The sequence below is a fragment of the Rhamphochromis sp. 'chilingali' genome, assembly GCF_963969265.1.
Source record: "Rhamphochromis sp. 'chilingali' genome assembly, chromosome: 10".
NCBI lineage: Eukaryota > Metazoa > Chordata > Actinopteri > Cichliformes > Cichlidae > Rhamphochromis > Rhamphochromis sp. 'chilingali'.
Window position 1 is genome coordinate 37,528,233 of NC_137937.1, and position 21,582 is coordinate 37,549,814.

Sequence of the window (21,582 nt, forward strand, 5' to 3'; positions counted from 1 at the left end):
GAAAAACAAAAATCTGAATTTTAGCTGAAGATGAAAAGTTTGTTCATTAAAAACAGCAAAATGTACAAAGTGCAAAAGCGAGTCAGTGAATAATGCACGATGCATGACTTATTCAACTGAAGAGATGAAAAGCAAAGTGAGGAAACATCTCTCAAATTACTGCATGAAACAAACAACAATCACAGTTCTGTCGCTTTTCCAGACTTTTTGCTGATTTGAGCTTCGGCAGCAGCGGTGGATGGAAGCTCACCATAATTTCCTTTTGCTCATTTTGTGGATATTTGTGATGGAGCTGCTGCAACAGGGTTCACGTTAGGAAGCAGATTACAGATAGAAGAAAGAGGTTTGATCCTTTTCACCTTAGCCAGTATATGCTTGTCTTTGATGATGTATTCATAGGTGGTCAGCAAGACGTTGAACTTCCCGCTGCGGAGCTGAGGCACCAGCCCACGACGCAAAGCAGGGGTGCCCTAATATGTGGAGAGACAAAGAAGAGACAACGTTCTGTCGTAAAAAGCAGAAAATCTGAACATCTGTGATGTGAAAAAAGAGACTAGACTAAAAAACAGAGATTTGTCTCACCTTGTAAGCAATCTTAACCACAGACGGAGCCCATTTGTCAAGCTCATAGACCCAGTTAGACAAGGTCCTGAAAACAGCATTTAAATGTGGTCAGAATGTTTTTAGCAGTAAAGGCAGAGTCTTCAAAGACGACAGATTCATCAACACTTCATTTACAAAAACAACCAATGAAACCATGAAAATGCACAAAAGCAGAGACGAGATGAGCTCTTGCTCAGTGGCACACTGGCACAAACTGCTGTGTGCTAAAAAACAGACAGTTTTAGGCTTTACTCCATATTTGCACACTATGCATATTCAAGAGCACATTACACACAGTGGCCTTGAGCAGCGAATTAAGCCTCCGCTCAGCTTCCATCACTTAGAAAGAAAAAGTGCTCTGCTCATTAATCATTAAAAAATAGGCTTGCTTCTAAAAACACAACCATTGTTCACTCTAATCTTCCAACACCTGCAGTTAGAAACCAACATTAAAAGGAATAACAATTAAAAAGCCGAGTGTTTTCCTGCACTCTGCACAAGGAGCACACTTTCATCAGCCTTAAACCACTTTGAATTTTCACCCTTGAACAACAGCACGCTGGTTTCCTGCTGTTTGTAAGTGAAAAACAATGAGGGGAATCACACACTTCATGAAGCTGGATCAGTAATCGGACATATTCCCACATTCTGAAAACAGTTTATTTCGACCACACCCCGTAAAGTCATCAGTTATTCACATTATCAGATATTATTTTGTAATGGACAACAATGCATTATGGGTTGTTTCTAGCCTTAATGTTGCACAGTTATAAAGTGTTCGTGAGGACTGTGTGAGCGGCCCCACACATGAAATAAATACAAGCCTCTCTACTCATCATTAAAACTGCCATCAAATAATTTGGCTCCTTTGACCCTATAATGAGATGCACACACGGCCTTGTACTAAAATTCAGCATCTTTATTCGGGCCAAAAACACACTCAGACATGCTAATTATCCTCCTGTGCTGTTTTAGCAGGTTAAAAAACTAAACTGTGGCAGAGGTGATGTCTTTGGCTCTGCAGCAGGGGAGCGGTGGTGCAGCAGGCGTAATCAGGTCTCTCCCTTTTTAGTGACGCCGGGAGCTGGTGACAAGCTGATTGATTGGACCGAAGACTGTGCTAAACCCAAAAAGTACTGTGAAAGCACAGTAAAGAAAAGAAAGCCATAACCAGAACACCGTGTGGTTTGAGGGGCGTGCAGGGTCACATAAACGTTATTGATGATGTAATGCCTCTGTCCTGCTGCAGTCACTAGAGCAGTAATGTCATATCCAGGTGGTATCTCTCCCACAGGGCAAGCTTCCATTAGCAGTTAGCATGAACTTCACTGCTTTGGCTACATGAGATGTTCTGATTACTCAGAGCAATGATTCATTTCTCCTGCAGTTTAAATGTTGAATGACGAGCTGCACCCGTCCCTAGCGTACTCTCTCAGGTTATTTCAATAACACAATCTGAGTGCCAAGCAGCTGCACTGACGTATCTGAATAAATGCAATTTGATTGGCTGAACTTTTCTCTGCACCTTGCCTCAATTATCACAGGCAAAGCAAACCAGCAGCTCCACAATTCAGAAGAGAAGCGAGACCTGAAAGACGTATGTGTGAGTGTCTGTCCGTGCCTCCATCCGCCTCATACTAACAGGAAGTGGCCTAAGAAGACCAATTTAACTTCAATAACAATAAGCACCTTCGTGCACAATGCATTTTTAATGCAGCTGTGAGCAGCTGGACCCTTTCCACACTGCAAAGTGAAAAATATCTGCAGTAGTATTCTCGTACCCTGTTTAGTATGCACTGTACTTGATATTGTTAGAATAATTACGAAGCATGAATTTGGACTTATCACAGTGAGATGGATGTGAACACCTGACACTTGCGCAAACACCAACTCTCCTGCTTTCCATTACAGCCCGCGTACTGCTCAGGCTATTTCACTGTGAGTCTACAGGGGCGTGTGGAGAGCACAAATCTATTAGAAAGATATAAAAAAACACATTTTTTTCTTATTACAGCGCCCCTTAATTCCAGGTGCAGTCATGCTGAAAAGCTGTTTGTGCTTTTTCAAATGGATGCTGAGTCCATGTAACAAGGCTGAAGCTGATAAAATATAGCCTATGCCTTTTAAACAGGTTCCTGGCACCGATGGAAATAGCTAAAAGGACAGGAAGGGAGTGAGGGAGCACTCATAAGGACCTTCAGGGTAGTTTACGTGTAGTGCTGCTAATACACGAACAAAAAGAAAGCCTTCACACGAATGATTATCATTTGAAGTTCTTTTCAAAGGTAACTCTAATAATGTTAGATTTTAGGGTGTCATGACATTGCGAGATAAGAGCCACGATTGATACTGGAAGAGAAGTACTAACGAGAGAGGAACGATGATGACAAAGGGACCATTGAGCCTCTTGTGCTCCATCAGGTAGGTGATAAGGGCGATGGTTTGGATGGTTTTGCCGAGCCCCATTTCATCAGCCAAGATGCCGTTGAGATTGTTGTTGTACAAGGACACCATCCACTCGAGCCCCTGAATCTAAAACACAGAGAGGAAAGCATGAGCGTGCTCTGTGTGCACACAAAACACACAAACGATAAAACGGTGAAGACGAAGAAAAAGGAGAAATTCACGTCTAACTAGATGTTAAAAAGACAATACAATTAATAATGTCCAGAGTTTACAATCATCTATATTCCAACATGAATAATGGAGCTCTCCTTGGCTGCTGTGAATAATAAAAGCAGATATGGAGGCAATCACAGGCACCTGCAACAAGTCAAGTAAATGCATCCTTGCACTACTGTGTTTATCCTATCGTAGGGCAGTCCTAACAATCAGGTGATGAAGCTAAAGCAGCCCATAAAAGCTTCTTGCATGTTGAGGATGGTCTGTGTAGCACTACGGGCCTTCTAATGTCTTCTAACATCCAGCTCTGTACGTTTGTTGGTGCAATCTTTGTTTCTATAGCATCCCACTGTGGAGCAGCACACTTGATTTCTCAAACTGTGGGGCGGGGCCTGCTGTCGGGGCACAGAGCCACTGCGGGTGGGGTGCAGATGGCGACAGGTAAACATACGCCGTGAAATTAAGTTGAATTAAGAAGAAAAAAAGACATTAAAGCGACAAAAGATTACACTGAAACTCATCTTTGATCCTTTTTTTTATTGCTGACTGATTGAATTTTGGATTCTGGGACAAGTGACTTTTTCTGACATGTCAGACTTAATCCAGAAAAATCCAGAAAAGTGCAGAAATTATACATGTGTTAAAGTTTTTAAACATAACTAGACACACATATCCATGATGTCATGCTGTGCCTTTAGCTGTGACAGCCTAAAAGAAAGAACTGCCAAACATATGGAATCTAAAGGCATTTCTTCTGCCTCTGTACTTGTAAATGTGCAAACCTTTAGACCTTTAGAAGAAGTTAATTTGACATTTTTCACTGTGAGCTTTGCCGGCTAACTTGATGTTACTGCCACCACAGCATTTTATATCCTAAAGCATTGGGAGAAAAATAACTCTGTGGGGAAACAATCAGCGAAGGACGGTCTGAGGAAAGGTCAGGAGGACAGTGGCAACAGAAAAGGTGACCAATAAACTGCACAATACTTCACTACATGCAGCGGCAGAGCTAATTGCAGAGATGAAGGTTGTGAAAAGAAATTCCCAACTGAATGCATAGTCTCTGTGAATTAAGGTTTGCTATATATACACTGACACTGCAGACGTTTGATCCGATTAATGAATGTCCAATTTTCCCCAAGCAGGGCGCCATATCTCATTTTAAATTTGGCACACCATAAATCAGACAAACAGGATGACTGCACCGTGATTGGATAGAAAACAAATGCTAGCTGTACCCAGCTGCCAGTTCCAGATCTCTGCCAATATGTCTCTCACGGTCATGTACGCTGCAGCTGAAGACGAGATGAGGGTGTCTGCATCGCTACAGGCAGACAGGCTTTCATGTGCCTAACAGGAGATGTGTTTGTTTACAAAGCCTCTATCTATGACCGAAGATTGTGACAGTCACCAGCTCTTTGCCCACAGACTCGGGAATATTCAGAAAACCCGAAAATGATTTGTTTCCATGTCCAGAGGGCGGCAACGGCCTCAGTAAATATACTAGGACATCTTCACAGAGAGCAGAGGCTAATTTACCTGCACTGAAGAACATAAATACATTTAAGGCTCGAGCTGTTATTTTAACTATCACCTAATTTGCTGATTAAGATTAAGATAAATCTTTATTAGTCCCACATGTAGGCTTAAGTTAAAGGTTAAGAGAAATAAAAAGGAAGTTTAGTTTTCTGATCAAGGTACTAAGTTTAGTTCGGACCTCTAGGAGGCTGAGAGGCTTTTTTCCCACGAAACGTGATGCTTGTTTACATGAATCAATAATATAAAACGTATCTAACATTTGAGGTGTGGATTCATCGCATTTATCAAATGAAATCGCACTCATCTATAAGTCTGTAGTCTGTTTTCATGCTGAAGGTAGCGTTTGATGATTATGAAGCTGTTACTGGTGGCACTGAAAGCACAGCAGGAAGTTGGCGCTGGACTGTTTCACTCACATTTACTACAAAAATAGACGTGCATGGACTGCAAAATGCATTTAGAATATATGAGAACAGAAAGCATGACGAGACTCTGTTTTCTTGACAAAAACTGATGAAACACACACACACAGACACACACACACACACACACACACACACAGTAATGATGCAGTCCATCAAGTCCAAATACCCAGGGGGAGTTAAGGAACGCCAGCGCGTGTCACTGTAGTCACAATCAAAACCTCTGTGGGTAAAAAGCCAAATGAAGTCATTTATCAAACTACGTGTTAAACACACTGTCATCCACTGACCCTTTGTTTTAGACTAGCACAAAGTTGGAGAATGAAGATCCAATTACAGCTAAAGCTGTTTGTATGCAGACAGTCTGTTACTTCAGCTGTCGTGTAAACTCTGCTTAAAGCTGACAGCAGCGGTGCTCCTCGGTTGCAGTTTGCAACTTATACGAGAACTTTATAGTCTCTAAAATGTTCCTTATACAAAGTTGGTCTTCTCTGCAGATCAGCCAACGTTTGCTCCCATTCATTGTCTATGTAACCAGGAAACTACTGAAAGCACTTAGACTGGACTTTTTTCATCTAAAATGAAAACATATTCAGCACCTGCATACTTCATTGCTACCATGTTGTTATAAATACATTTTGCTGCACTAGTTTTGGTCTCAAACAAGCTGCCATATTGATTTCTGTTTGCAATCAAGTTGCTGACTGCCCATGCAAGCTCAGTGTTTGCATGACTTTGTCTAATGCCTCTCAAATCACACATCAAATGCTCGGGTGGATCCCACGCGTGCTTAAAAATGCCCCATGGATGTGCACCATATCACATTAGACACGGGCTTCCCATGTGAACATGCAGACATACATTTAGACAAAGTTTAGCTCTGCAAATCAGTTCTCGCTGATTTGAAAGGAGCCGGTGTGCTGAAAGAGGGTACAATCTGACTCAACTTTCACTTGGAAAGAAGTTCCAATTTCAACCACATGCAAGCAGACATTCCTGGTGGATTGCTCTCTAACCTGAAATCCACATTACGTCTGTTTTGCACATAGTTGTTGATGGAAGATAAAATAGCTGCTGAAAGAGTTGATATCTTTGCATGACGCTGCAAATCTCTGTGCAGCGTTCTGCCATCTCACTAGACTTTCAACATCTTACTCTGTTGCTCCAGCTGGACACTTTAGATGTTTTTCACAGACTCGGTAGAACTGAACTGAAACTCAAGTCCTCACAGGGCATTCAAGACAAATTAGACGTGTCTACTGGTGGCAGCACTGGGCCACACTGTTCAGCCAGAATCAGGACAAGCTGTCCAAGAACAGTTAGGAGGCCCTGCTCAGTCACGCCAAAGTTCCAGCGTAGCGCTTACAAATGAGGTCGAACCAGTTAAAGGCAAGAACGACGTTTTAGACCAGCCTAGGATAAAGGACACATCTGACACACTGTTTGGCACAAAGCTGGAAAAAAGCAGAAGCTTCACAACAAGTGTTTCTATATGTTCCCTCGATCTATTCGCAAATGTGACCAATGTAGACTTGCTTGACTCATTTATTAAATTCTTGTCATGTTGTTGGATTTCGTGGACCAAAAAGTTCCCTCAAAGATACAATATTAGGGTGAAAAACTCAACAATCCACTGATGCCCTGCGAGGAGCACCTGGCAATGGTGGAAAAAGGAACTCCCTGTTAACAGGAAGAGACCTCTGGTAGATTCAGGCACAGGGAGGAGTAGACAGCTTCTACAAAAGCAGACATGTATACGTGTGTGTGTACCTGGTACTGTTTGAGCATCCCATTGATCAACAGTGACGACTGCTTCTCCACCCTCTCAATGACAGCGTGGGCCACGCCGTAGTAAGACTGGGAGCTGGTTTGGCCAGTAGGAACACTGTACTCATCATCCACATCCTGCTTGGCTGACCTGCATGTGTGTTTGATCATTTGAGACAGAGAGCATTTGAAAGTATTCTAACTCAAACTAAACCAGCTTACAAATTTAATTTAATGGCGCCTAACTGAGGCCTGACCCCGGGAGCTCAGACTAATAACTGTCTGAGCTCCTCTGGAAATCCAAATCCAATACAAAGACAGCCAGAGGTTTGTTTATTTGCTTATTTGTGAGGCTCCTGCAGGGAAAATCAGGTTTGTTAAAAAACAATCTACACCCTCAACTTCCAGCATATGTGAACTGAACGCTTCTTTCTAGCCGATGCAACACATGGCGAGTAAATGGGAGATAACAGAAGGAAATACAATACTCGATGATGTTCTTGGCAGCACCCTCAGTGGCTCCATCTCCATTGGGATCGATTATCTTCTTCTCCTCTGTCTCTCCTTTGGACGCCTCATCTTCCTCCTTATAAGGTAAAGTTGATAACACATGACTGTGAGCGTGCTTAATAAAATAACAGCAGCACAGGTGGAACAAAGAAGCAACTTTGATGTGGATAATAAAGTGTACAGCGCCCCCTGGTGGATCTTGTGCAATATAAAGTTTATTAATGAGAAAATCCTCTACCTCCTCTTCAAACTCTGAGCCGCTCTCCTCGCTGTCTGACCGCGGGGCCACTTCATACCTGTTTCAAAAGAAGCAACAGAAAAACAAAGCCTCATTAAAACATCTGTGCCCGTCACAGAAACATAATGACGAGCTTCAGCAGAATTTATCTAACAAGCAACAACTCTCCAGATAGTGAAGAGAGTTTATAAATAAATAAACAGAGCGAGTAAAAGTTTCACACTATAAACATGTTTAACTATGAAAGAGATGCGCTGATTCAGGGATATTGATATTCAGACTATCAATATCATCAGAGTGTGGAAGGAGAATTTCAACGTTTCCTAGTTTTATTAAATATTATTTAAAAATCTAAAACATTTTAGCTAATGTTATTATTTCAGTATTTTTTCTGCCTTGTTAACTGTCTGCCTGTTGCAGCAGCTCATGCTCTTTTGTGTTTTTTAATTTTAACGATTTTTCTGGCTCAGTATAATTTCACTGAAGATGAAACTGCTGCTTTTTGTTTTAAAGTTGTGTAAAGTCAAACTGGATTTTCTTCTCTTGGTGTTCTTGGCAATGACGAATCTTTTCCACCTGATCGTGCTCACGGTTCTGCTGCACAGAGCGACACCTGCAATCCTGGAGGTGCTACGGAGAAAACGACGGGTGCTTTAGTGATAACAGGGGCTGTATCCCAATCCAGGGTCTGCAGCCTTAAAGGCCGCATTTTAAGGCCGATTACGTCACAGCGACGCGACGAAGGTTGTCCCAATTCGAAGGCTGCTCGAAATGCGGTCCTCAAATGCGTCCTTCATTTCCCTGAATTTTAAGGCTGTGGCGGTGTAGACTTCGTGGCCCAACATATCCCAGAATGCATAGCGCGGCGGTGGGTGTGGATAATTTTGCAGAAAAAAACGGCGGATGAGGGGCGCCCGAAGAGTAAACTTTAAGTAAGTATTGAATATCATGTCACTTATTTATGTGCAAATGTTTAATAACGAAGAACATGAAAACATTCCTGTTGGCCACATGTCGGCAAAGTCATGTGACATTAGTGACGTTTGTACTAATTTGGTTTTAAAGCCTTTACTTTAAAAAATACGCCGTTCAATAGCTGAGCTTAATCTCACAGAGAATGATCAAAGCTCATGTAGAAACAAACAAATGAACAAAATATGTTCCCCTTCATTTCTGTCAAACACAGCTGTATGACACGTTTCCAGCTGTTAGTATCATGGTTGCTAGGCAACCTGGGCAGCGCGACGGAGGCTAGACCGTCCCATCTCACAAGCCTCGCACTTCCGGCCTTAGCGGTCTTTGAGTGCGCGGCCCCTGTGGACCGTTAAGGCTGCAGACCCTGAATTGGGATACAGCCGTGGACTCTGTGTGCTGTGACCTGTGAGGGAACACAGCGAGTGTAGTTTGATGTGTTTTCATGGACCACAGTGTCAGGTGGAACAGCTACATATTGCTCCACTGAGAAACCAGCTACATAAAAATGCATGAATTCTATCGAGGATGCCAAGACTGGTATCAACGTCAAAATCCGAGGTGACTTCCTTCTCAAGTTATTAGACACGCCAGGTTTTCAGGAAACTCGACCTCTGACCTCGAGGCCAAGGTCACTAAGATCCAAGCTTATCTGAGATTTGGCATCTGTCTGAAATTCCTATGTTGCTTCGTTCTCGAGTCATCGCGTTCACAAACCTTGATGTGCATAGCAATGCTTAATTCTAGACTTGAAAGAATTTTCTTGGAATTGATTTTGGTAAGTTTTGTTCTTGGCGTTACAAAATGCAGTCTGTGTGAGCATTACGAGCCACCGTGGCCGAACACACAAAGACTGCCACCAGCAGAATCTTGGAGTGTCCAACGGTTTCGTTTCAAAGAGATCAGAAGCCGACAACAGTGCTGTGCAACTCACCCGGGGTTCATCTCGAGCCAAGCCTCCAGCTGGCTGGATTTTGGGGCCTCGGTTCCCTGCAAAACTTTCCCGGTCTCAGTCTGAATCACTTTGACAGGCAGCTCACTCATCTGGCTGCTTTCATCCATGGGCTACAGGACAGAGGAAACACAAGAAGCAGCATGCATAAACAAATCTGAACTCATCTTCAAACTTTAGTCTTTTAACTTTCTTTTGAAAAGATATGAGCTGTTAAGTTTTTAAGATGAGCGGCGGACTTTGATATTGATCAAAGTATGATATAGATCTTCAAATCCATTTAGAAACGAGAACCATAAACCACAAAGCTTCACTTTCATCAGCCACCGCTGATGTAACCTGAGCTTCTGCTGCTTTTATGACTGCATATCATGAACGTAAAACACTTTTCATTAGTTCCATAACCCCAATTAAACAAGAGCTATAAAACATAAAATTTTACAGACAATTCAAAAGCTTTTGTTTATTATTTTATAAATTATTTTCACCGGAAAAAATGAGACTAATAAATCCCAACATGAACCAAACTTTCAGACCTCCAAAGTTGCCTTTAGAGGTAAACAACATCAATGAGAGCTTCACCAAACCTGCCATCAAAGTTCAGCCTGAGCTTCTGGAGCACACAGAGGAACATGATTAAAAAGTGTGGAAAGTTACGACTGCAAACAAACAAACAGCACAGACGTCTTTTTGCTTTCGGAGGACTGTTTACAACATGCCTCTGTTGCACAATCGCCCAGGGTGCAGTCTGCCTCTCAATGGATAATTACTGTTTGTTTGTTCGCCTCCTTATTTGGTTCTTTTTTCTGTCAGAGTAGGTTGGATTTTGTAGCAGTCACAATAAAAGACTCAGCAAATGCATGAGAGGGATAATTATCAGCGTTACTAATTTTGAAAGTTAAACACATTCAGAGGACAAAGAGCGAACATCTGTCGACATCGGGGGGACGTGAACCCTGAAAAAGTCTTTGAAACAGAAGTGCTTGATTTTTAACAGCTGATTATTTACACATCCATCAGTACGACTGTCACTCATTCATGTTTGTGTCCACCTGTTGAACATAAGTGCAGGACTCGTGTGATTTTATTGCCACTTTTAGTCTCCACAAAAAATGTCCACTGCTGTCACATCTCAGCACCGACTCTGTCTGCAGTCCTGAGCAGGTAAGCTGCAGAGTGTGAATCGTGCTAACAATGAGGTAGCGTTCAGTAAACTCAAAGTTAGCTGCAGATCAAATTACAAAACACTTTTTACATTTAACATGAACAGTCACTCACCTCTCCATCGGGTCCAATTGCGCTAGTGCCTTCACCATCGCCATCCACCTTCTACATAAATAACACATCAACCAATCAGATGGCATTTTCTTCAAAACACTGACTCATATCAAAGCTGGAAAAACACTGATAATAATAATAATAGGTTAGAGGGAATGGGAAATCTGAGGTGCTCTTTGTGTTCCTGTTGTACACTCACATGACACTTTATTAGGTACACATTGCTAGGACCAGGATGGATCCTTTTTACCGTCTGAACTGCTTAATTCAACAAGGAGCTGGAAACAGTCCTCACAGAGTTTGGTCCATACTGTGTGCGACAGCATCACAGAGCTGCTGCACATCCATGACGCTGGTTACTGTGAAGAACCACTAAATAAAGTGAACTCTTCATGTTCAAGAAACTACTGTAAGGCAGCTCTGTGACATGTTATCCTGCTGGAAGCAGATTCAGAAGACGGGTACACCATTATCACAAAGGGATGGACGAGGTCAGCCACAATAGCTGGGGTGTTTTTGTTAAACAATATCCTGTTGGTACTTGGAGCCTGACTCGCTGATACACGGCAGGATGTGTTTACTCCAAATTCTGACCCTACAGTCTGAATATCAGAGCAGAAATCAAAAATCATCGGGCCAGGTAACATTTATCCAGCCTGTTGTTGTCGACCCTGTGAGCCTCAGCTTCCTGTTCTTAGCTTACACCAGTGGTCTTGTGCTGCTTTGGAGGTTTGTCGCCCACACAGAGATGCTCTTCTGCATGCCTTGTATGCAGTGAGTGGTTACTTGTCTTACTGTTTCTGTCCTATCAGCCTGAAGCAGTCAGGCCATTCACCTCTGACATCGACAAGGCATTCACCCAGAGAACTGCTGCTCACCGGATATTTTCTCTTTTCCAGACCATTTCAGAAATACCAACCACCACGCCACATTCAACGGCACTTAAATCCCCGTTTGTCCTTGACCCTGAGCTAATTCTCGGTTTGAACGTCAGCAGGTTGTCTTGGCCTACGTGGCCGCACACACCGAGTCGCTGCAACATGAGCATTAATGCACCGTTGAACTGGTGCACTTAACAAAGTGGCCAGTGAGTGTAGTTGTAGTGAAGTCATTTACTCAGGAGCATTTGAGAACACTGAGAGAAGAGCAAACAAACTGCCCTGAACTGAATATGACACTGCAGGCCACATATCCTACACATAAGGATAAACAGCAGCAGCCACTTTATTGTGTTTATGTTTGCTTGAAGCTGAGTGCTGCACAGAGCACACACTTGACCTTCGTCCTCCTACCTTCTTTCTCTTCCGTCTCCTCTTCTTCTCCTTGGCAGCTTGAGCAGCTTTGTGTTCATACACCAGGGTGGTGAGGTTGGCCACATATTCATCCGTCTGCTGCAGCAAGTAGGCCAGACGCTTGTCTTTCTTTTGATCGATTAGTTTTCGGTACCCTTCCTCGTCTTCTGCCTGGATGAGCCAAAGTGACATCAAATTAAAGACGAGAGCTGCTGTAACGGTAAAGTGTAAATGATCCATTACAATAACAGGACGGAATTATAAATTAACTCCACTGCACTCATATAGTTGCCAGTTTAACCTTTAGGATCTTTAATTATTATTATGATTACAAATGGATCCTTTACAAAACATGCTAACAATAATTTTTAAAAAACTAATAGACAGACTTTTAAATGGCTAAACTGTGTATTTGCACACCAGCGACCTTATCTGTGAACTGTCTCTGTCACAAAGTCCTCCTCTGTCTGTATCATAAGACACTTCTACAGTTTCCCTTCTCTTCAGTCATGCGTGTAATGAGGCCTCAGCAGCACTAACAGCGCTGGCAGCTGAGTGGGGGGCTGAGAAGTGCGAAACAGGAACGCAGAGCCGCAGCACGACACTGTGGACGTTTGTATCGTGTGCTATTATTTAGCTGACAAACTCCAGCTCTGATTTAATGAGTCGGAATATAATCAGACACCAGAGAAGAATGAGAACAGCGGAAAACGAGTGGACAGTCTAATCCTGCTTCTCACTGAGACCATCACCCACATTAAATACTAATTCTGAAAGGTTCAGTTTTGGTCTGCTTTGTGCATTTGGGGGCATTTCTTATACAGATGCAGAGAGCAACATTTAGACAGATGTCTAAGTGTGTCAAGCCAACACTGAGCTCAGTGACAACAACTGGCATCATAAGAACAGCACCAGCAGGCTGGTCCAAGCTCAGCAGGCTGTAGGAAGGCCCAGATCCTTTATTTGCTGGCAGCAAACATGTTTACTGTAAGCTGTGATATGCTTGTAGCCACTATAGTGAATAATCAGCATGTATATCCGTAACTTTTAGTTTGAGCATTTATGAAAACACATGACTTCCAAAAAGATTCATCTTGGTTTGGCGCTCCTCACCATGAGTCTCCTCATCCTCTCCTTCTCGATTCTCTCCGTCTCCTTCTTCTGCTCACGCTCCGTGTTGGTGTGCCAGGTGGCGATGGCTCTGGTGAGCTTCTGCATCTTACCGGACACAGAGCGGTGATACTCTTTGAAGTCCTTGGCATGTTGAAGGATGCTGTTGAGATATTCCTGAAAAACAAGTCACAAGTTTTTGTTTCTGTTCCCGTCACTGCAGACACAACCCTGACGCCACATGAGTTTTCCTTCCTGTCAGCCTGTCACCTGCTTTCACACAGAGGACCTGCTGGATGCTGTCGCACTGTTGACAGTTTTCTGATTGCTTTTGTTGCATTTGTTTTGACTGCAGGAAATGAGACGGTAGCGTTTTGTTTTTTTAACCAAAAATTGTCATGAATACTTTTTATTAGTGGTGCAGCGAATCACGGTTGATCCGTAATCCGAACCGATCCCACTCCACGGTTCGGCACGCACGTGATCCGAAAAAGAAGGAAAAAAAGTATGTGTATGGTGCGCGTGGTCAGTCTGTCAAGCGATAGCTATGGTCAGTGCTAGCGGTCCAAGTGGAGGAGCAGAGGAGTTTGCAGTATTTAAGCAGCCCTTTGCTGCCCAGTCTGACCGGGCTAAAGCTATTACAGAAGCTACTGGGGTGTTTAGCTGCAGACGGGACGCCGTATTCTGTTGTGCAAAACAAGGGGTTTAAACTACGATGAACATGCTTGAGCCACGCTATGATATCCCGTTGCGCGTCCACTTTAGTGACAAGATCGTTCCAGGCATGTATGAGCAGGAAAAGATTAAAGTTATGGCTGAGCTGTCCCAGGCATCTTCTGTTGCCCAACTAAAAATGGGTGGAGCTGCAGGTCAACGGAAAGCTACGTGACCGTGACCGCTCATTATATCACAGCGGAGTGCGATGTAGTGAGCGGTATGTATTATTGTAGGGTCTACCTTACAATATAAAGCGCCTTGAGGCGACTGTTGTTGTGATTTGGTGCTTTATAAATAAAATTGAATTGAATTGAGTGGTAGATACAAAGCCCTGTACTGCCCTATATTGAACCATAATTTATTTTTTAATATTACTATTAGAGATGAATGTTTTTAACAGGCAAAAAATACTTCAAGTAAATGTTCAATTTTTGTCTTTTTTCTTTTTTTGCTGATCTGAAAATTGATCCGATCCGAACCGTGAGATTTTTGATCCGTTGCACCACTACTTTTAATGATTTCCATGGCACTGCAGTTTTTACAAGAACAACAATAAGATGAATGATATAATAAGTGCTGTGGGTTGTTACATGGACTCTGGTGTGACTCACCTGATGTTTCTGCCTGCGCTTCTTTTCCTGCTCGAGCTTCTGCTGCTTCTCCAGCTTCTCGGTCATGCGTGCCTCCCTCAGCGTCTGCCGCTTGCTGCGCCGGTAAGCCTTCGAGTTGAGGGCCGTCTCCAGGGTCGTGTCTCGTCTCATACAGGCCACGACGTCCTGCCTCAGCTGGGATATTCATCAACGGGTTATCAAACTCTAAAGTGATCTAATCTCACCTGTATCTCTAAAGTACAAATTGAGTATGAGTTGAAAATAGTGCTAAGCTGCAGCTTGAGGCACTATTGTATTATCAAAGGGCTTAAAATGAACAATTTGACTTCTAATTAAACGTTTGCATGATTGAATGAGCTTCCTTTAAAAACAGGGTTGGTCCACTTCATTACAACCCATATGGAAAAGAAATAGTAAAAACATATATGATTTACTCATGAAAGTGGCCACTTTCTCATTACTTTCATATATTGTTTTAGTAAGTATCCAAAACATACAAGTTTCATTATATAATTTTTCAAGGGATCTTATATCTGTTTATATATTTCAGGGCTCTAGAGTGCGACCAATTTGGTCGCAAATGCGACCAAATTTCTCCATGGTGCGACTAATAAAAAATACTTGGTTGCACCGGTGCAACCAAGTATTTTCTCGGAAAAAAGGTTTCAGCAACCCTGAAAGTCTCCGTGTGTTCAACAACAGGCACACATTATGCCCATGTCGTGTTCTAAACCAATCAGAGATACTCAGAGGCGGGGACCTCTGTGATTGGCCGTGGTCCAGATATTCCTGCAGACCTACTTGTGTTTACGTTTGAAAGTGCGGGCAGATAGCGAAGGGTGAGTAGCCCAGGTCAGAAGTGTATGAAGTTGGTATTGAGAAAATATGAAAAGAACAATTGATAACTTTTTCGTTAAGTTAAGGCCTGATCAGTCCAAAATTCTGAGCCAGCGCTCTGACACGGAGCCATCAACCTCTCCGTTTTTGTCAAACACTGGTCCGGAGACGGCATCAGAAAATGAGCCACATACGATCGACTCCCAGCCGGAGTCCACTGAAAGTAAAAGTGAGAAAATGTATAGATTTCGAATCGAGTGGCTTGACCAGTTTCCCTGGCTAAGATACAGCCAAGCTGACAATATGATGCACTGCATTTATTGTCGCGAGTGTGGAAAGACCATGGCCGGCAACACAGCATTTGTCACTGGTGCTAATACGTTTCGAATTGAAACGCTGAAAAAGCATACAGCATCGAGAAGACACATTATATGCCGCGATAAATGCTCTGCCAAAATGTCCCCGCTCCCCACTGCCTTTCAGCGGCAGGCAGGAGTAAACAGGTCATCGGAGGAGGCCGAGATGATCATTAAGTTTAACATCGCCTACAATATTGCAAAAGAAGAAGTTCCGTTTACTAAGTTCAAGTCAGAAATAACTCTTCACAGGAAAAATGGCTTGGACATAAACCCCACATACAGCAATGATGTTGCGTGCGCCCAGTTTATAGGCGTAATCGCTGACACACTGAAAAAAAAGACGTCAGTGGAAATTGCGAACAGTACATACATGGCCTTCCTGATCGATGGAGACACAGACATCGCCACAAAAGAATGTGTCATTGTGTACGCTCGTATCTTGCAAAAAGGAAGACCAGCGAATATACTGATTGGACACATTGAGGTCCAGCATGCCCATGCCAAAGGTAAGCCATGTCATGTCACGTAGCCTATGTATATGATTAATAATATTACGTCGTGTTACTGAATTAACCATATCTAGCATGTTCTTATCATTGAAAATTAAACATAGCAATAATACATGAATATAGAAACTCAAACTGAAAAAGACTGCATTGTAAACTCTTGATCTGATAAGTAAATGGTATTTTTTTTTAATTTGTTTAGGAATTTATGCTGCCTCAAAGAAAGCATTTGCTGCTCTTGGGGACCAGTGCAGTAACTGGTTGGATAAAATCATTGCTATGGGGGCTGATGGAGCTGCTGTTAATTTGGGCAGCAAAGGGGGTGTCAAGTTAATCATTTTGAAAGGTTGTTAGTTAATCATTTACAAATCAAAAAAAACGTGAACATGTAAAACTGCGGTGTTAAGTAATGCAGTTTAAAAATTTGGGTACGCCTAACTTTTGTGCTTGTACGCCTAAATTTTGTGCTGGTGCGCCTAAATTTTATTTTTAGGCGCACCAGTGCAACCATGGCAAAAAGTTAGTCTAGAGCCCTGTATTTATAGATTTATATACATCTTTTCCATATGGGAAAGCACGACTGCATAAGAGAAATTAAGAATTCTGAAAGTGTCGATAAACCAAAACAACAATAAAAGCCAGCCTAAAGAAAACAAATTAATAATCATATTTTTAGGTGGATGAATGTATTTTGTTGACTGAGAGCAAGAAGTCCAAACTCTGTATGTACATGTACCTTTAACATAAATCAGTGGAAATGGCATCTCCGTTCTAAGAATACCTGAGCAGCAAGCCAGCCCAGAGTGGATTTATCGATAAAAGCGCCGCACACACTCACACGGCAGGTGATCCGATGAACTTCCAGTGATAACAAAAGTGAGCTCTTTCCATTCGACTACGAGCTGCTGCAGTTATGCATTTACATTGATGCAGTCACGTGAAACATGAAACGCTGCAGCTGCCGCGTACCTGACGCTGGAAGTTGAGCAGACGCAGAGCCTTGAGCTCCACTGTGGCTTTAGTCCTGAGGTCCGGAGGCAGCGAGCCTGGCAGACTTTCCAGTTCCTGGATTCGATGCGCAATCCGAGCCTGCAGTCTGAGAGACATTACGGAGACATTTGGTTAAACTGCAGGACACTGGACACACATACAGTGTTTTATTGAGGCATTTGGCCACCACATGCTGTCAGGTATTTACATCACTGGAAATTTGGACGATGGTGATATATCCATTATTATTATTATATCCATTTGCCATGAGACCTGTCAGCTGTTAAGGCCATAGAATGTGATTCATGTTATCACACTATTTAGATGGGATTTGGATGCAGATTGCACTTTTCACAGCAATCTGCAACATCTGAATCTAGCATGGCACTTACTTTTTTGACGTATGCTTTGTTTTGCAGTTACCTTCATTAGAGCCTCCATCAACACATGGTCTCATTGCCTCAGGTGCATACTGAGTGTTTGCTGAATAAGTATCTTTCAGGCTTAAAGTCTAGTTTCCAAGTGCTTCTTTAGCTTCTTTGGTGCATGTTAACACAGATGATGACACTCTGGGTCCAACTAAACCATAAAACCTGCAGGTTTTGTGTAGTCTTACTGAAAGTTTTTTCCCCTATATCTCTGGGTGGTCTGTTGCCCGCAGTACGAGTTCTGGTCCTCTTCACACATCCATGGTGCAGCTACACTGTGAGCTTTACTTATTTAGTAGTATCATCAGGTAGCTTTCTGAGGGGAAACTGCATTAAATCAATAAGATCTAAAGTTGTTTTGATTATTCAACAGCCTCAGGAGTATATTTATTACTACATAACACTGACAATAATGCAGTGCTGTTCCACAACACTGTGAGAGGCACAGTATTTCACAATGTATTCACTGGACAAACAAGGTGGACTGAGGACAAGTCTCTCTCTAATCATGTCTAAACCAATGCAGCTCGGTCAAGACAACATGAAGAAGAGATCATCAAAACAACATCAAATTTATGGAGAGAAAAACAAGCCTTAGGGCCAAAACAAGATTAAGGTCTGTGGAGGCTTCCCGACGTCTCCTTCGGCAATCTTTGTTTTTAGAAAAATACGCAGCCTGCGGGGATAACAGTGAGTTGTGATTGAGCATGCGAGGCACCTTTAAGAAAGGCCATAGGGGCTCCACCACAAAGTGTTTCTCACGTTATCATATTCATACGGGTAAAGCTTGTAACCTTAACCCTCGTCAAACGCTCGCAGACTCTGCTCGCAAGTCTTCGTGTCACAGTCAATGTTTGGATATGTGACTTAAACTCGTTTCAAGTGAAAAACATGTAATGTCACATATGCAGAGCAATGCAGTTTGTTATGTGCAGCAGTTTGACCTCGACACATAAATTCATCTTCAAACTTCCTTTACCACTGATTTCATGCAGGCAGTTTCATTCTTTATTGTGATGAGTTGTGTAGATGTGAAGTTTTTGCACTATTGTGAGACCACTGATGAATACGTGAATGTGTCTACCTGTATTCTCTCTCCTGCAGGATTCCCACTGGGTCCAAGCCCTGGGGCTTCTGGATAGGTGTGATGCGGTTCTGCTTGTGCTGTATCGGGAGCATTACGGACCCCTGCTGCCCAGGAGGCTGAGGGGTCCCCGAACTGCCCGGCATGGGCCCAGCTGGCACAGCAGAGGCCTGAGGTGGTGCAGGAGAGGGGCGACCACTAGCAACAGGAGTGAGCTGCTTCTGTGCAATGGTTTGATTTTCAGCACACTGACCTGGAGAGCAAAGACTTCTGGTTATTGCATCCAGTCCCACATAACCAAAATCTCAAATTCCTTCAGTACCAAAAGGTTTTTAAAAATTTAACGTGTCAGTATTGTTTCGTTTTTTTCAGTTTGGTTTTAACCACAACAAGCTGCATGAGTTTTTTTATGCTTAATGAGCTTAAATACCTGGGGGCAACCATTCAAAGCAACTGACAGTGGACAATAGAGGTGAAGAGAAGAGTGAAGCAGGGTGGAGACGAGTGTCAAGGGTGATCGGTGACGGAAGGACAGCGGCAAGAGTGAAAAGGAAGGTTTACAAGATGTGAGTGGCCTGCTATGATGGTTTGGAGACACTAACATAAAAGACAAAGATGGGGGTGGAAGTAATTTAGAAATGAGCACATCAGAGGGACAGCTCAGCTTGGATCTTTGGAGAGGACATGGTCTGAACATCTACAGACGAGAGAGAGGAAATACGCTGCACAAAGAATTATAAAGACACAAGAAAGTTTTCAGGCCAAAGAGAAAGTTTACAGATGTAGTTAGAGAGGATGAACAGATCATTGGTGTGAGAGAAGACGGTGCAGAGGGTGAGATGGATCCACTGTGATGACCCCAAAGGGACGAACTGGATACGTTAGGTAAAAATACCGTCTGTAAAAATGTCTGCACTGGGAATTATTCAAAAATACCAAATTATCACATGGGAAGTTATGAACACACGCACATCAACCAGGGTTTTCTCAATTCAGTAAATGCACCTGTGTGTTTACAGACAACCTGGCACTTACACACATCTTATGGATTTTTCCCCCTTTGGCTTCAGGAGGTCAATTTTTCCGTTCCTCATACACGGTTAACTGACCAACACAACGCCAGAGCTCATGACAGAGGAAACAGTGTCCTCACCTGGGAGCAATTAGCTGTCAGAAAGATCTCCCTGAGCTTCTGACAGATTCATTTTTCTATTTGTTCAATTTTAAATCGACCACAGTGGAAGTTGAGATTTTCTTGTTCTGTATCTGTTTTTAATTTATGACTGTTTTACTATTCATTCTAAATATTTCATCTTCTTGTCATACTTTCTGTCATATTACTACTGCACCATTATTCTCTTCACCTTTACCTGCTGAACTGAAGTTTTAGTAAATGCTTGGGGATCTCTCTGCTTTAAGCCATTTGACAGAAAGATCTGTTGGGCACTGCATGTTGGATTAGACTGGGCGGAATGAAAAGTGGGACTGACTGTGAAGCCACATGCAGATTCCTGTGTTATCGGTCCAGCCACAGAGCCCATGTTTACCACATACACCTGCCAAACTTACCATCGGCCCAAGGCTTGGGTCCTGTGCTTTGATTGAGTACTTGCATGGCCGGGGCTGGGCAGGGACTCGACTGGGGACCCCCCATAGGTGCCATTGGCATACCTTTCAACACAATAACAGATTTCATAGTTCAACAATTTGTCCGTTACAATTTGAAACTGTAAAGGAAAATTATTTCACGCCTCTTTTCTGTCATTACACCATTAATCACACAAATCTCTGTTCTCTGTCAGACAAAACAGGTTCAATATGAATGTTTCAATCTGGGCTCAGTGACAATTTCAAGCTTTTTACTCAATTTATTGACAGCAACGTAAACCCAAAACTAAACTATGTAATTAGATCAGTTTATATTTTGACTGAGGCATCTTTCTACACTACAGTCTCACATTAAGGTACAACAAAGAACCAAAAACAAAATCATAATTCTTCTTTATCTTTACTTGTTAATGTTCAAAGACTTTCACAACAAAGAAACTCACAAAATATTTGTACCAACATAAATCTGTATCGTACCTGGAGGCCTGTTGTAAGGACTGGCACTTGGTGCCTGTGGCTGCGGCTGTTGTTGTGGTTGCTGCTGCTGCTGTTGCATTGTGGGTAGGCTCCTTTTACCTTGAACAGCCAGCTGAAGGTTTTCCGGTAGCGGCTGCCCACGACCCAGAATCTTGTAGGCCAGAATCTGAGCTCTGAGCTGCTGCAGCTGTACTGGACTAAAAGCAGATGACCCCCTCACCTGCTGGCCCATGTTGGGCATGCCTCCTTGGGGATCCATTGACATCATAGGGCCTGACTGGGAAGGGGGCATATGTGGTGGTGTAGGTCCACCTCCGCCTCCTGACATGGGACTTGAAGCGTGCTCATGGACTCCCATTGGGGATGGGTGGGGAGACATGTACCCTTAAGTGGACAGAAAGGAGGTTTCACACATCAAAGCCTTGAAGAATTGGGTCACAACCTCGGGATCAGAGCAAAAGCCAATGAGTCTTAGAGGTTATTTAATCATTAACACACTAGAAAGAGGAAAATACACAGCTGGGTTGTTTATTTCCTTGCTGCTTCCTCCTTGTTTAATATTAACTCTTATATTTAGAAGATGTCTGAGAAACATTAACACCACAAGTGGATGATGAGGTTAAGTTAATAAACCAGGCTGCTTAGAGAGCTGAAGGACTT

At 42.8% G+C, this 21,582-nt stretch overlaps 1 protein-coding gene across 1 annotated transcript in view; it reads right to left on the reverse strand.

The window, feature by feature from the left end:
• smarca2 (SWI/SNF related BAF chromatin remodeling complex subunit ATPase 2) overlaps positions 1-21,582 on the reverse strand; it is a 58,400-nt gene that overhangs the window by 32,388 nt on the left and 4,430 nt on the right. Inside the window, exons 4-18 of the mRNA XM_080895215.1 lie at positions 20,923-21,306; positions 20,407-20,508; positions 18,838-19,090; positions 17,305-17,431; positions 14,634-14,807; positions 13,309-13,482; positions 12,196-12,366; positions 10,904-10,954; positions 9,608-9,738; positions 7,702-7,759; positions 7,442-7,539; positions 6,957-7,104; positions 2,972-3,135; positions 583-649; positions 360-470 (exon numbers count right to left, since the gene is read on the reverse strand). Coding sequence (XP_080751341.1) covers positions 360-470; positions 583-649; positions 2,972-3,135; positions 6,957-7,104; positions 7,442-7,539; positions 7,702-7,759; positions 9,608-9,738; positions 10,904-10,954; positions 12,196-12,366; positions 13,309-13,482; positions 14,634-14,807; positions 17,305-17,431; positions 18,838-19,090; positions 20,407-20,508; positions 20,923-21,306 — 2,213 coding nt within the window. The remainder of the gene's footprint in view (positions 1-359; positions 471-582; positions 650-2,971; positions 3,136-6,956; positions 7,105-7,441; positions 7,540-7,701; positions 7,760-9,607; positions 9,739-10,903; positions 10,955-12,195; positions 12,367-13,308; positions 13,483-14,633; positions 14,808-17,304; positions 17,432-18,837; positions 19,091-20,406; positions 20,509-20,922; positions 21,307-21,582) is intronic.